Raw genomic sequence first — 16,330 nt, forward strand, 5'->3', positions numbered from 1 at the left:
TGAGACCTATCCACACAGACTCAGAGCTGACTGAGACCTATCCACACAGACTCAGAGCTGACTGAGACCTATCCACACAGACTCAGAGCTGACTGAGACCTATCCACACAGACTCAGAGAGACTGAGACCTATCCACACAGACTCAGAGAGACTGAGACCTATCCACACAGACTCAGAGAGACTGAGACCTATCCACACAGACTCAGAGCTGACTGAGACCTATCCACACAGACTCAGAGAGACTGAGACCTATCCACACAGACTCAGAGAGACTGAGACCTATCCACACAGACTCAGAGAGACTGAGACCTATCCACACAGACTCAGAGCTGACTGAGACCTACCCACACAGACTCAGAGAGACTGAGACCTATCCACACAGACTCAGAGCTGACTGAGACCTATCCACACAGACTCAGAGAGACTGAGACCTATCCACACAGACTCAGAGAGACTGAGACCTATCCACACAGACTCAGAGAGACTGAGACCTATCCACACAGACTCAGAGAGACTGAGACCTATCCACACAGACTCAGAGCTGACTGAGACCTATCCACACAGACTCAGAGAGACTGAGACCTATCCACACAGACTCAGAGCTGACTGAGACCTATCCACACAGACTCAGAGAGACTGAGACCTATCCACACAGACTCAGAGAGACTGAGACCTATCCACACAGACTCAGAGAGACTGAGACCTATCCACACAGACTCAGAGCTGACTGAGACCTATCCACACAGACTCAGAGAGACTGAGACCTATCCACACAGACTCAGAGAGACTGAGACCTATCCACACAGACTCAGAGCTGACTGAGACCTATCCACACAGACTCAGAGAGACTGAGACCTATCCACACAGACTCAGAGCTGACTGAGACCTATCCACACAGACTCAGAGCTGACTGAGACCTATCCACACAGACTCAGAGAGACTGAGACCTATCCACACAGACTCAGAGAGACTGAGACCTATCCACACAGACTCAGAGAGACTGAGACCTATCCACACAGACTCACAGCTGAGACTGCTGACACAGGAGACTCTACTAAATACTGACAAGAACATTTTTGCTTAATGGATATTACTTTGTGGAAATCAGTTTTCATTTTGATATTACAGAGGTGCTTTTTTGTTCAAAAAAGTCTAATTATATTGTTTATATAGTCCTTAAAAGCAAAAAGCATGATTATCCCTGCTGTTTGGTGCCATCTAGTGGAGAAATGCTAAAACTACATCATCATGCCAGCCCTGTGTAAAAACCTTTAACAGCCTGCATTCTCTTTTTTCTCCACAGAGTGGCGCTCACTCTTCTGCTAAAAACCTTTTAATTGCTTACATCCAAGAAGGCAGCAGGGCCTGGTGTCAGAAGGTTCAATGTCAAAATGAAGCAGATTCAAAGACTAGAGCGCTCACCTCTAAATGGAATAAGCAGCGGTTAGAGATTTAATGGCTGAGGACCAAAAAGAGGAGGTAGCTACATACCTCATACAGCTCAACTTTTAAAACACTGAAATATCTCTTTAAAACGAGTCTGCTCACCTCTGAGAGTAAACACTCATGGAGACACCCTGAGACGTCCAGACAGCAGCCTTTTGTGAAGCTGCTGTGTTATAGGAAGTTTAAAAGCCTTTAATTATAGACCCAGACCATCTACTGACATCAACATATATCAGCAGAGAGCATCAACAAACATCTGTAGGAAATGTGAGCCAACTCTTATTCTCACCCCTCTGTGAGTGTTTACTCACCGCCTGAAGGCGTCTGAATGAAAGAGCTTTTAACAGACGGATCACTGTAATCTGAAGAAAGTCTGCTGTAGGACGATGTGAGCCACTTTGACTGACATAGGAGAAAGAATCAATCACAAGCAGAGAGTCTACAACAGTGTTACTCAACCACAGAGCCAAACTGATGCTGAGAGGTGAACAGAATCTGATTGGTGTGTTTTGCTTCCTAATGCATCCTTGACCTTGTATTAATTGTACTTATTGTATGTTTTGCTGATCCTGTGGATCTGTTGACACTGACATGTGAATGTGGTTGCTTATTTGCTGCAGTGAATGTTTTGGATTTGTTTGTTTTTGTTCCCTGATTGTTTAGATCGTTTCAATAAGGCGGGGTAAACTGTAAACTGAATTGCCCTTCGGGGATCAATAAGGTCGTCTGAATCTGAATCTGATGAAAAATACCTTTGCAAGAGCCACAATCTACAGTAAGTGGTGAAAAGTGGCAAAAAATGGGTTGAAGTGGCATTAAGAATTCGTGAAAGGTGGCAAAATGGTCAAAAACTGTGAGAGAAGTGGCAAACGTGGGTTAAATATATGCATTAAGTGGCAAAATCTGGGAGAAAAGTGACAAAAAGTGGTGAGAAGTGACATAAAATGAGTAAAGGGTGGCAAAAATGGCCTTAAAGGAGCAAAAAAGTGTCAAAACATGGTAAAAAATGAGTGAAAGGTGACTAAAACAGGCAAAAAGCAGCAAAGAGTGGCATTAAAGGGGAAAGATGGGCACTTAAAGGAAAAAGTCTTCTTAAATGGGCAAAAAAACAAATGGGAAAAGAGGGGAAAAAGGCAAAATATCAATAAGCAGGATAAAACCTGGTGAAAAAGGGCCAAAACATGATAAAAGTTGAAAAAAAGGCGGCAAAAGTGATCAAAAACTGTGAGAGAAATGGCAAAAGTTGGTTAAGCGTATGCATTAAGTGGCAAAATCTGGGATATAAGTGGCAAAAACTGAGAGAAAAATGGCAAAAAATTGGTAAAAAGTGACAAAAAATGAGTAAAGGGTGGCAAAAATGAGCAAAAAAGTGTCAAAAATGTGGTAAAAAAATGAGTGAAAAGCAACTAAAATGGGCAAAGAGCAGCAAAGAGTGGCAAAAAGGGGAAAAATGGGCATTTAATGGAAAAAGACTTCTTAAATGGGCAAAAAAATGGCAAAAGGGGGGAAAAAGTGGCGAAATAGCAACAAGCAGGATAAAAGCTGGTGAAAAGGGCCAAAACAGGATAAAAGTTGCAAAAAGAGGTGGCAAAAGTGGGCTTAAAGCAGAAAAAATTGATTTCAAGTTGCACAAAATTGAAAAAAGGGCAAAAAATTGCAAATAAGAGTTATGGAAATATACAGACAAAAAACCAAAGGTGACAATTAAAACCAACAAAGTAAGTGTGGGAAACAAACCGATTATTGTGACTTACAAAGGAGGAATTCTGAGGTCAAAGTTTCTGTTTTTCAAAGTTTTCTGTTCTATTTTAAATTTAGACGTAAAAGAGCCACAGGTTGAGTATCGCTGGTCTACAGAGCCAGTGGAGGTCTCCTCTGATTCTGTAGTCTAAGATGAGTTTAAGGTAGATTTCCAGTCACATTTAGAGCCTCAGGCTGGTTAGGAACCATAAATCTGTCTCTAGTACGGCTCAGGGCCACAGGACTCAGCAGCTCCGTGTTACGCCGGCTACAGACTTGGCCAGGTTCAAATCTGAAATGATCTTATAAATGTGGAGACCACAGACATGAGGACAGCTACGACCATTCTTAACATTAAAAAACACACGCACACCATGACTCAGATTTAAAAAGACGTCAGAGGAGAAGACAAGTTAAATCCTCAGCTTCCTGTCCTGGCATGCTTATACTGCAGTACAACAGAATCCCCAGCAGAGGTCAGGCTCTCAGACCAAACCTGGGACCTGGGGGCAGGCGGGCTCAGAGAGAACATGCACAGGCTTGGGTAGGCATGGGCTGGATTTCTAAACTGGAGCTGAGCTCAAACAAGAAAACAGTGAGATAAAAAAAAACATCTATCAAATCTGGCATTTCCATGAAACACAAAACAGACACGCATTAGAACAGTTTACACATTTTATTATTTTATATTAAAATTTTAATTATATTTACATTCTCTGACTGATACAATCAAAAATAATCTTCAATCAGTGACTTTTCTACATCTGAAGAGGCGATTAATGAGGGGAACAAATCACAGAACATGAGGGTTTGTTGGCAGAGAGCAGAGTTTATCTCCACGTGTCCCTGAGAACTGTGTCTGTAGATCTGTAGATCTACCTGTAGTTCCTCAGGTAAACCAGGCGATGAGGCTGGAACTTCTCCCGACACAGAGGACATTCGGCCTGTGAGGAACAAACACAGTGAGGTTTTATTATAGCACACGTGGTCAGAGATTATCATCTATAGCACTGATACTCAACCTGTGGCTCTGGACCCACATGAGGCTCTTCTGTGATTATCTGCGGCTCTTTTATGTCTTATTTTTAAGCATTATTCCCCAGAAACCCTTGAAAAAAGGAAACTTCTTTGCACTTTTCCACCACTTTTTGCCACTTTTTGCCCATTTAAGCTGCCCTTTTCCATTAAATACCACTTGTTTTATTTTTTTGCCCATTTTTGCCACTTCTTTCAGCCACTTTTATCCCATTTTTGCCCTTTTCACCATTTTCACCTATTTAAGCCATTAAATACCACTTGTTTCCTGTTTTTTGCCACTCTTGACTGCTTTTTGCCTATTTTAGTCACTTTTGACTCATTTTTTGCCTTGTTTTTGCCACATTTGAACTATTGTTTTGCCAACTGTAACTCATTTCTTAGTAACTTCTCACCGATTTTGCTACTTTCTGACCTTTTTTCACTTTTTCTCCCCTTTCTTGCCCGTTTTCATCCATTTTTGCTGCTTTTTGACAATTTTTGCCACCTTTAACTTATTTTTATCGCTGTTTTTGCCATTTTTCACCACTTATATTGCGGCTCTTGTAAAGGTATTTTTCAACAGTCTGGCTCTTTGGTGGAGCAGGGTTGAGTAACACCGATCTAAAATGGTGTTATCTGGGGTTTTTAGTTTTGGTTTTCAGGGAAATTTTGCACCAAGTCTCAGAATCCTTCTGAGCTCCTGTGTTATATGTTACTCATTTTCTCTTCTACACACCTGTCTCAGGAAATAGAAGCAGTTTTTTTTTTTAAATATGGTACTTTCTGATACAGTGGATCATTAAAATAGGAGACAGAGTCATATTTCAAGGCCTGGCTCTGAACAAGTATCAAAAGTTTGACCCTCAGAGTCGTGGCGTAACCCTCACCTTGGTGTTGCACCACTCAGTGATGCACTCCCAGCAGAAGAGGTGTCCGCAGGGGGTGGAGGTGGAGTGTCTCCTCTCCTCCAGGCAGAGGATGCAGCGAGCTGCTCTGGAGGCGGAGCTTTGTGTGTGCTCAGGACTGGAGACATGGATAAAACAGTCAGCTTTAAACTCAGAAGAAGAAAGTACAGTATTTCATCTGTCCCTGCAATGGCCATGATACTGTAGATCAGTGTTACTCAACCCTGCTCAACCAAAGAGCCAAATTGTTGAACAATACCTTCGCTAGAGCCACAATCCAGGCATGAAGCAAAAACAGCTTGAAGTGCAATAACACTGAGTTAAAGGTGACAAAAATGGTCAAAAAGCAACAAAAATGGGGGAGAAAAATGGAATAGGGGTCAGAAAGTAGCAAAAAATGGGTGAAAAGTGACAAAAAATGAGTTATAAGTGACATAAAATGGTCCAAATGTGACAAAAAAATTAGTGAAAAGTGACTAAAATGGGTAAAAAGCAGTTTAGAGTGGCAAAAATGGGCAAAAAACAGGAAACAAGTGGTATTTAGTAGCAAAAGGTAGCTGAAATGGGTGAAAATGGCAACAAAAATGGTGAAAAAGAGTAGAAATGGGATAAAAGTGGCAACAAGAAGTGGCTAAATGGGCAAAAACTAGGAAAAAAGTGGTATTTAGAAGCAAAAGGATGCTTAAATTGGTAGAAAGTGGTGGAAAGGGGCAAAAATGGGATATGGGGGCAAAAAGAAGCGACAAAACTGTGCAAAAAAGAGGAAGCAAGTGGTATTTAATGGCGACAGGTAGCTTAAAAATGATGAAAAATCACAACAAAAATGGTGAAAAAGGGCAAAAATGGGATAAAACTGGCAACATTAAGTGGCTCAAATGGGCAAACTCTAGAAAAAAGTGGTATTTAAAGACAAAAGGAAGCTAAAATGGGTGAAAAGTGGCAAAAAATTGTGAAAAAAAGGCAAAAAGTTTCCCTTTTGTAAGGTTTTCTGGGGGAATAATATTTAAAATTAAGACATAAAAGAGCCACGTGTGGCTCCAGAGCCACAGGTTGAGTATCACTGATCTGGACGATAGTAATCAATGAAAATGGAGTCTTTTCACTTCACACTTTTTAAATTAAACTTGAAAATCATCATAATGTCATTTACTGTAAAGAGATCAGTGCAGCAACATCAGAGGAGCAAATCTGAGAAATTACCCACCAAACTGCACTCAAAGAACGCAAACAAAAAATAAAAGTATAAATTCATGTTAAGACTGACAGACACTGTAAAGTTCCTCTTCTTTTTTTTTTCTTCCTTGTTTTTAAAATAGTTTTGGACTGGTTTTCATGTGGGAATAAACAATGAGTTCAAGCTTTGTTGAATCTGACAGTCTTTTTTCCTTACGACACATCATGCCAGGGCTCAGTTGTGTTTTATATTGATACACCCAGACTCAGCCTGTAACACTCATCATTGTAATAAAGTTTAATCATTTAAAAACATAAGCATCAGTTGCAAACAAAAACCTTGATCTTTTGATCAGCTCTTCCTTTATTATGATGTATGTTCATGTAAATGTATTCTGTTGGTTCCACGCTAAGACTAAGAAAAATACAGCGCTTCATTAAAACATGAACAGATAAATGTGGATTATACGGGTACAGCCCACACATCCATAAAGCCCCGTCTTCTTTTTTAAAGCATCGTTCTGGTAGTGTACCTGAGGCTCCGGTAGAGCTTCCACTCCTGCCTGGCTCTCTGTCTCTGTCTGAAGTTGTTGAGCTGCAGACAAACGGTGATGAACAGCTGGAGGAGGGAGACGGCTCCCAGCAGTCTGTAGCTGCTCCTGATGGTCCCGTCATCGCCGTTCATCCCCATCACACGCAGCTAAAAACACAGAAAAACACATTAATGAAGATCAAACCTGTAAAATAAATCCTACGGCTTAAACAGATCTGTAACTCAAAGTCAGAGCAGAAGTAAAAGTTTTCACAGAAAGTTCAGCCCTGCAGCTCCAGTCTCTCTCTGAATGACAAATCACTTAAACCCCTCGCTGCACATTTAACAAGCTGACATCCATCGCCTCCTGAGAGCAAAGTGACGGAAACAAATGAGCAACAACTGTTCACATCATCTGTTCCTTCACCTAAAAAAACACATCCCATAATACTGAGGAGAGAGGGAGAGAAGCAGACATGTTTATATATAAAACAGTTATATGGCCTGGTTTAATCATGGATCATGGATCTGCTCCTCGTTATCAGTGCCTCTTCAAGAAAACAGGGACACCTCCTCTACATCACTGGTTCTCAACCTCGGGGTCGGGACACCCTTTGGGGTCATGAGACACTTAGTTGGGGTCGCCAGGTGCCTTAAAAAATGAAAAATAAAAAAATTCTGCACAATTTGGAACCATTTTTTGCCTCTCTTTTCCCATTTTGCCACTTTTCACTTTACACCAATTTGGCCACATTTTAACTAATTTTCATCATTTTTTCCCGCCAATTATTGACAATTTTAACACACTTTTGCCACTCTTAACCCATTTCTGTCCATTTAAAACCCTTTCCACTGCTTTGTTTCTGCCTGTTGTTGCCTCTGCTGACCCATTATTGACACTATTAACCCTTATTACCAATTTCTACAACCATTTTTGCCAGCTTAACTCATTTCTGCAAATTCCTGCCCATCGTTCTGCCTCAGTTAGACCTTTCTTGCCAGTTTAAACCTATGTTTCTACTTCTAAATCCCATTTCATTAAATTGTCCACCCATTAATGCCACTTTTAAACCACTTCTGCTACTTTTCAATCCTCTTTTACCACTTCTTTTGCTCGTTTTTGACACTTGAACCATTTTTTGCCATCATTCGCTTATATTTTTGCCACTTTTATCTAATTCTTGCCATTTCTAACCCATTTCTGCCACTTTTTATCCTCTTTTACCACTTCTTTTAACTGTTTTTGACACTTTTATCTAATTCTTGCCATTTCTAACCCATTTCTGCCACTTTTTATCTTCTTTTACCACTTCTTTTAACTGTTTTTGACACTTTTATCTAATTCTTGCCATTTCTAACCCATTTCTGCCACTTTTTATCCTCTTTTACCACTTCTTTTAACTGTTTTTGACACTTAAACCAGTTTTTGCCATCATTTGCTTATGTTTTTGCCACTTTTATCTAATTCTTGCCATTTCTAACCCATTTCTGCCACTTTTTATCCTCTTTTACCACTTCTTTTAACTGTTTTTGACACTTAAACCAGTTTTTGCCATCATTTGCTTATGTTTTTGCCACTTTTATCTAATTCTTGCCATTTCTAACCCATTTCTGCCACTTTTTAATCCTCTTTTACCACTTCTTTTAACTGTTTTTGACACTTAAACCAGTTTTTGCCATCATTTGCTTATGTTTTTGCCACTTTCATCTAATTCTTGCCATTACTAACCCATTTCTGCCACTTTTTAAATCCAATTTCACCACCTTTTCCACACCCTTTTGTTGCCATTGTAATCAATTTAAATTCTGTTTTTAAGGAAAGAGATTCACATTTCTAAAATGGCTATATACTACAGCACAATGAATTACTAGTTGAAATAAAAACTGTGGTTATCACAGCTTGATTTCACGATGGACCATGATTCTGATGACCTCCATGCCCGTCCCCCTTATGGACGGCCTTGTCTGCACATGACTATTCATGAACGTACAGAGTGGTTCAACCACCTTCAGGTACAGTGGGGATCCCCAGTTTCTGGCACCTTCATTTTGGCAGTTGCGGGCTGAAAAGGTTAAGAACCCCTGCTCTATGTGATAATAATTATATAAATGATCACTCACATATCTGATACCCGCCGCTCTCTTGGAAAGGTGATAGAACGAGCCGCTGATGTAGAACAGCGCCACATGCAGGCGGTGCAGCAGGGTCAGGCTCTGCTGGAGGACAAACACGACCGGCAGACAAGCTTTCTTCTGTGGCTCTGACAGCAGCCCCACGGCCTTCTGGATCCACGTCTTCAACCAGAACTCCAGACCCCACCTCCAGGACGCCGTCTGCCTACGACTGACGGCGCTGCCACTCTCCTGCCCGGCCTCCAGCTCGTTCTCCAGACCCACCAGCACCTTATCCAGGAGGTAGGGAAAGAAGGCGTGACAGAGGATGAGGAGGCTTCGTCTGGCCCGAGATGGGATCTGATGTTTGCTGGGATCGACCTGGACGATGTTGACGTACTCTTCTCCCAAAGTTTGGTAACCTGATGAGAGGAGGTTTGACCATAAGATAGCAGTATAAAAAATTCATGATGTAAAAATGCTGTTTTTTTATTTTTAACTACCTGAGAATGTGGTTAATCCATAGTAGGCCAGATCTGACAGCAGCTCGATCTCTCTCCTCCAGTCCAGCCATCTTTTAGATCCTGGAAACAGAAAGGAAAAAGTAAAAAACTAACAAAAAATAAAATAACAATAGCCTCAAAATATGTAGATGCCCTGTATACCAGATTACTAGTCCAGTCCTGGTAGCAAGTATGATTCTGGATCAAATATGTACAGAAGACCCAGGATGATGTTCATCTCTTTGCTTTATTTGACTCAATTTTATCATGATAATGTGATAATTTTGGCTGTTTCCTCAAGATTTGTATTCACAGTGCATTAAGAAAGTATTCAGACTCCCTTCACTTTTTTCATTTTGGTTTACGTTGCAGCCTGATGCTACAGTAACCTTTGAAACTCTTAACTTTGACTTTTAATCCCATATTTGGACTTTTTAAACTCACATTTTAAAATTTCATCTGATATTTTGGGTTTTTAGAGCCACAATCTTAAATGTTGAGTTACATTTCAACCTTTAAAACTCATGATTTTGTATTTTATCTCATATTTTGACCCAATAAACTCATGATTTTGTATTTTATCTCATATGTTGACCTAATTAACTCATGATTTATTATTTTATCTCATATTTTGACCTTTTAAACACACAATTTTGTATTTTATCTCATATTTTGACTTATTAAACACACGATATTGTATTTTATTTCATATTTTGACCTTGAAACTCATGATTTTTACCTTCTATCCCATATATTTGACTTTTTAAAACATTATTTTAACTTTTGATTTCGTGTTCTGACCTTTTTAACTAATATTTTGACTTTTTATCTCAGATCCTGAGCCTTTAAAATGATTATTTTGACTTTTTTAAATCTCAAAATCATCTATCATCAGTTTTTCTATTACCTGTGAAAATGAGGCTGACAGTTTTTGGTTGAATCCTGACCCCGTTAGGCTCTCAGGTTAGACCTGGATCCGGATTTCAGCCCCTGCTGTGGCTGAGTTTGACCCCCCTGGTTTAAAGGATCTCAGGTGTGCACGGATCCAGGTCCACAGGTGAGGATGAGAACAGCTGGACAGCATGTCTACAGTAAAATATCCTCATTCAACATGAACTAAGGGGTTAAACTCACCTGCCAGAGTCTGGAAAGCCTCGTTGGCGTTGTTTCTCAGGAAGCTTTGGTAATATTCATCCTTCTGACTGGACCGGATCAGCTGGGACTGGTTAGCAGGAGCCAGGGGCATCATTAGATCACATTAGAGACGACAGATTCATGATGCAGAGTTAAACCCAGGGGATGAAGGTTGTTAAACAGAAACGAACCTCCGGATGGATGTTTACATGGACATAACAGTCGGTGCTGTTAGCCTACCTCTGCTAAAATGCTAAATCAAGCTAACAATGCGGCGTCAGAATACATTTAGAAGGATGAAAAACAAAGGAGAGCAATAAAGCATTGAAAAAATTAAATTTCAGTCGCTTTGAGTCAGAATATGGAGAAACAGTACATAAAATGATCTGTAGTTAGCAAACACCAGGGGAAAGCGGAAGTTGATATTCTGAAAATGAATGAAGCGGAGTGATAACCGGCCCAGTGGCTCACAGCGCCACTCGGTGGCAGAAGGAGGAACTACAAACACAAATGAAGTCACGTTTACAGAGGAAAGGCTCCTGAGAGGAGAGTCTGAGATCAACAGGTGATGTTTGAGATGTGAGAAAGCCTTTACTGCCTGTTTGTTCTGATACAGAATCGAAACAACTATTTCTCTGCCTTTCAGACAAACCTGAGTGTGTTTAGATTCTTTTATTTGTCTGATAGGAAGGTAGGTAGGTGGGTCAGCAGGTAGATGAATCATGTGGGTAGATAAGAGAATTTTAGCAACTAAACAAAGGTAACAAGGTGCAAACGAAGTGTTGGAAGTGAGCTGATGCATAATAGAAACATTTTAACAGTATAAGTAGTACAGTGAGGTAAACTCCAACCACATTTTTGCCACTTTTGCACTATTTAGCCACTTTTTAACTGTTTTTCACAATTTTCTGCCAATTTTTGTCACTTTTCTGCCATCCTGAACTCCTACTGGTCCGTATTATCCAATTTTTGCCTCTTTCAACTAATTTTTTTGCCACTTTTAACCCATTTTTATGCCACTTTTAACAGCTTTCACCATTCTTCCACCCATTTTTGCCTCTTTTCTGCTTGTCTGAATCCAGAAGTGCCACTATCATTCTAAAATCATGATACACCATGCTGGAGTCCAATAATTTTCACTTCTGCCTCCTAAAAATATCTAGAGTTTATATTTTAAGTAATCCTTTGTAGGTAGGGTAGGAATTTGGTAAAAAAGTTTATAATTGAAGCTCTGCATTTTCAAACAAAGCACATAAAAAGCAAGATTTTGGCTTAGAGATTTTTATTTATTCATGAAAATGAGGAAAAATTGTATTTTTTAGAACAAATTTAGAAGTATTTTTTACATTGCCATATACCCTCAGAGCTCACAGCTATTTTTGTCTTAAATAGTTAGTAAAACATCAACGCTGTGGTGCACAGTCAAACTCTAAACATCTTTTTTTTTCAGGACAACCTGGGCTTTAAGAATATATCTACAACAGTAATGTCACTTGAATTTTAAAAAGATACAGGACTCTAAAGAAAAGAAAAAACAAATCAGAATTTGAAACTCAAAGATTTTTATTGATAACACAGTAAACATCAGTGACTTTGTGTTTTCTTTGCACAGACTTGTTCTCCATCTCTTGGGGATGAAACAGTGAAAAAATGAACATTCTGTGACTAACAGTTAAAATATCTACATTTGTACATAAAAAATTCCCGGCTTGTTTTTGCAGTTAGATTCATTTGTGCCATTCTTTTAAGCCGTAGAGACGCAACATCAGGAGAGCCCCTCCCACAATGCATTGCATGTAAACATTGCCCTCAACAAATATAGCGCTAACCACTGAAGAAAGTCAAAGTACATGATTGAAAATGGATGAAAAATGGACAAAAAGACGCTTATCAGATCTAACACTGTGGATTTCATCTTTAAAGACCCTGAAAGGTCACTGACGTGCCAGGCTCGCTAGAATGGCGTCCTTAAGGGCCATGGAGACATCGAGGGTAGCAAACGAACAGCAAAATGATCAGATTTGACAGGAAAAAGAGTAGCTGTCTATGACTTATGGTTCAAAAGTTATTAACACTTTTATAAACTGTGCCACTTTATGTTGTAAATGACAACCCTGTCCTCTGAGACCCCGGGAAGTTAGAAAAATTCTGGGCTCACCAGCAAATGTTCTGTTAGAGCTTTGAATGCATGAAGAACATGTTTAGAAAGGCACGACACAGAGCTTTCACAGGAAAAAACAAGTAAAGGTCTACGACTTACAGTTCAAAAGTTACCAAGCAATTTAGAAAGGGGTGAGCCTGCGACACGGATCCATGCCGCGTGGGCTCCAAGGGTTGAAAAACTGGCATGCATTTTTTTTAATTCTGCGAAAAAGTCAGAATTCTGCCATGTGTCATAGGATTAAAAAAAAAATGCGTACCAAGTTTTTTGTTAAATGTCCGTAATCCTCCTCTGTACATGCATTCTTAAAAGTAAACAAAAAAACAAAACAAAAAAACAAAACACAATCTGATTTTTAAAATTGCTTTAAAAATTACATTTCCATGCTGTGATCAGCAAGGACATTAGCAACGTACTTAAAACCAACTTGGAAGATTGGGGGCTTTTAAGACAAAATTTGGGGCTGAAGCCTCATAAGCCACCACCTCGCTCCGCCCATGCTTGCCAGGAGAAAAATCCAAAATAACACAAAAACAGTTTAAAATGTAGAATAGTGGTATTTTGAAATGCCATCAGAAAGAGGCAGTTCATTGGGAATAAGACTGTAATTTTTTAATTGCCCTCTAACACCTGATATGAGTCCTAAACTTTTTGCATCCTTATTATTAAACACAAAGAGTCAGTTTGATCTGATTGTGTTTGTCTCTCTCCAGCAGTGCTCTCTTTAACAGCTGCTGCATTTCCTCCATTGTTTTAATGGCTACAACAAACAGCCTGTTCCCTCCCAGCAGCGCGAGGTTGCCCTACATGTTGCTACACGGCTGCTCCCTGTCTCTGGGACTGTGTTAAGTACGTTCATTCATTGACTCACTGAGAGCTCCGGCTGCTCTGCTGTGATCTGAAAAAGTTGCAGAACCAGTTTCTTTGTGTCCTCAGTGCTGCTGCCTCAGCCACAGAGGTGTACAATAACCGCTACAGAACATCCCATTATGAGCCCACTCCTATCCTTTTACTTTTCCCAGCGCTGACATCAACCCTTGGACGGTGTGCTGCTCCGTCCTGCACACCAGGAAGCTGAACTTTGCTCTCGCTGAGGGGAGGAGTCGGGCTCTTTCTTTTCCTCCCTAAACTCAGGATCTACTTTTTTCTTGTTGCAGATGGAAGGTGGATGTGAGGGAGGCACGCTGCTGTTTGGACTATACCACTAACAGAGACACAGGGAAAGGCTGGGACTCAGCAGGTAAGACTAACTTGACTTTCTGCTGTTCCTACCTGCAGGATTCAGGTGTTAAACATCAGACTTGACTCTGTTGATTTAGAGGCATCAGAGCAGAGGAGATTCAGACGTCTGACTGTGACGCTTTAATGATCCCAGCTGCTGTTCTCTGTGTTTAACATGTTGAAACGAGACTTTACGTTGTGCTGAAGAGATCAGAGCTCTGATCAGACAATATAAATCTTCTCCTGAACGCTCGGGTTATAAACCAGTCAGCCCAGGTGAAACTTACCTGGAGAGTTTGAATCACAGGCTTGTATCATATCGTCCATTCATGGTTGGATGGCTGGAAAGCTGCTCTGATTCCCAGAGGCTCAGTGATGATAGAAGGTAAACATAGCGCTGGATGATTGGTAGGAGCTTCAATTTCAGACATGATTTGATCTTCCAAAGATGATAAAAACAACATGTTGAAGTTTAAATGCTTGCAATGTCACTTAAATAGCCTCCTTGATCTCTGGTACAGCAAACTCAGCTTTAGAACCCAGCAATCCAAAATCAGTCTTCAAGACCTCAGATCATTTATCTCTTCATCGAAAACAGTGGTTTTCAAGCTTTCTTTGCCCAAGGCACACCACAAACATATCTTTACAAAATAGCCTCATACATGTCAAGTATATAGTGTTAATTCAGGCAGGTCATGGAATCAAATGCTGCCGTATGATTGAGATCAGCTGGTCTAACAAAGTCCACATCCGCTGATGGCAGGCTGATGCACTCTAGGCATGCTATTGGTGAATCGTACTCATGCTGCCATATCCAAAGCCTGTCTACGCTTTGCAACTCCCTCTGCAAGCTCCTTTTTACAACCATCCTCCACCCCAGCCTCGTCCTTTGTAGACTAAAGCTTCCCCTCCTCCACCCAGCCTCCTCCTTTATAGACTAAAGCTTCCCCTCCTCCACCCCAGCCTCCTCCTTTATAGACTAAAGTTTCCCCCTCCTCCACCCCAGCCTCCTCCTTTATAGACTAAAGCTTCCCCTCCTCCACCCCAGCCTCGTCCTTTATAGACTAAAGCTTCCCCTCCTCCACCCAGCCTCCTCCTTTATAGACTAAAGCTTCCCCTCCTCCACCCCAGCCTCGTCCTTTATAGACTAAAGCTTCCCCTCCTCCACCCAGCCTCCTCCTTTATAGACTAAAGTTTCCCCTCCTCCATCCAGCCTCCTTCTTTATAGACTTAAGCTTCCCTTCCTCCACCCAGCCTCCTCCTTTATAGACTAAAGTTTCCCCTCCTCCACCCCAGCCTCCTCCTATTTCGACTAAATTTTGCCCCTCCGCCACCCCAGCCTCCTCCTTTATAGACTAAAGTTTCCCCTCCTCCACCCCAGCCTCGTCCTTTATAGACTAAAGTTTCCCCTCCTCCACCCCAGCCTCCTCCTTCATAGACTAAAGTTTCACCTCCTCCACCCAGCCTCGTCCTTTATAGACTAAAGTTTCCCCTCCTCCACCCCAGCCTCCTCCTTCATAGACTAAAGTTTCACCTCCTCCACCCAGCCTTCTCCTTTATAGACTAAAGTTTCCCCTCCTCCACCCCAGCCTCCTCCTTTATAGACTAAAGTTTCCCCTCCTCCACCCCAGCCTCGTCCTTTATAGACTAAAGTTTCACCTCCTCCACCCCAGCCTCCTCCTTCATAGACTAAAGTTTCACCTCCTCCACCCAGCCTTCCCCTTTATAGACTTAAGTTTCCCCTCCTCCACCCCAGCCTCCTCCTTCATAGACTAAAGTTTCACCTCCTCCACCCAGCCTTCTCCTTTATAGACTTAAGTTTCCCCTCCTCCACCCAGCCTTCTCCTTTATAGACTTAAGTTTCCCCTCCTCCACCCCAGCCTCCTCCTTCATAGACTAAAGTTTCACCTCCTCCACCCAGCCTTCTCCTTTATAGACTTAAGTTTCCCCTCCTCCACCCCAGCCTCCTCCTTTATAGACTAAAGTTTCACCTCCTCCACCCCAGCCTCGTCCTTTATAGACTAAAGCTTCCCCTCCTCCACCCCAGCCTCGTCCTTTATAGACTAAAGCTTCCCCTCCTCCACCCAGCCTCCTCCTTTATAGACTAAAGTTTCCCCGTCCTCCATCCAGCCTCCTTCTTTATAGACTTAAGCTTCCCTTCCTCCACCCAGCCTCCTCCTTTATAGACTAAAGTTTCCCCTCCTCCACCCCAGCCTCCTCCTTTATAGACTAAAGTTTCCCCTCCTCCACCCCAGCCTCGTCCTTTATAGACTAAAGTTTCACCTCCTCCACCCCAGCCTCCTCCTTTATAGACTAAAGTTTCACCTCCTCCACCCCAGCCTCCTCCTTCATAGACTAAAGTTTCACCTCCTCCACCCCAGCCTC

General features: G+C 41.4%; 1 protein-coding gene across 1 annotated transcript; it reads right to left on the reverse strand.

The window, feature by feature from the left end:
• Nucleotides 1-3,848: 3,848 nt before the first annotated feature.
• pex10 (peroxisomal biogenesis factor 10) lies at nt 3,849-10,995 on the reverse strand. Its single transcript, XM_041798454.1, has 6 exons — nt 10,564-10,995; nt 9,430-9,510; nt 8,936-9,348; nt 6,816-6,982; nt 5,092-5,227; nt 3,849-4,131 (listed from the first exon to the last, which is right to left on the reverse strand). Exons 1-6 carry the CDS (start codon nt 10,676-10,678, stop codon nt 4,063-4,065), a joined length of 981 nt encoding a protein of 326 aa, XP_041654388.1. The 5' UTR covers nt 10,679-10,995; the 3' UTR covers nt 3,849-4,062.
• Nucleotides 10,996-16,330: the final 5,335 nt, after the last annotated feature.

The sequence above is a fragment of the Cheilinus undulatus genome, linkage group 11 (assembly GCF_018320785.1).
Source record: "Cheilinus undulatus linkage group 11, ASM1832078v1, whole genome shotgun sequence".
NCBI classification, from domain to species: domain Eukaryota; kingdom Metazoa; phylum Chordata; class Actinopteri; order Labriformes; family Labridae; genus Cheilinus; species Cheilinus undulatus.

Bases quoted from the DNA above. Each gene is read 5' to 3' on its own strand.
- pex10 (XM_041798454.1), bottom strand. From the start codon at position 10,678: ATGATGCCCCTGGCTCCTGCTAACCAGTCCCAGCTGATCCGGTCCAGT. The intron at 9,349-9,429 runs GTAGTTAAAAAT...TCCTCTCATCAG, and splicing joins TGGATTAACCACATTCTCAG to GTTACCAAACTTTGGGAGAA. The intron at 6,983-8,935 runs GTGAGTGATCAT...CTGTGTTTTTAG, and splicing joins GAGCGGCGGGTATCAGATAT to CTGCGTGTGATGGGGATGAA.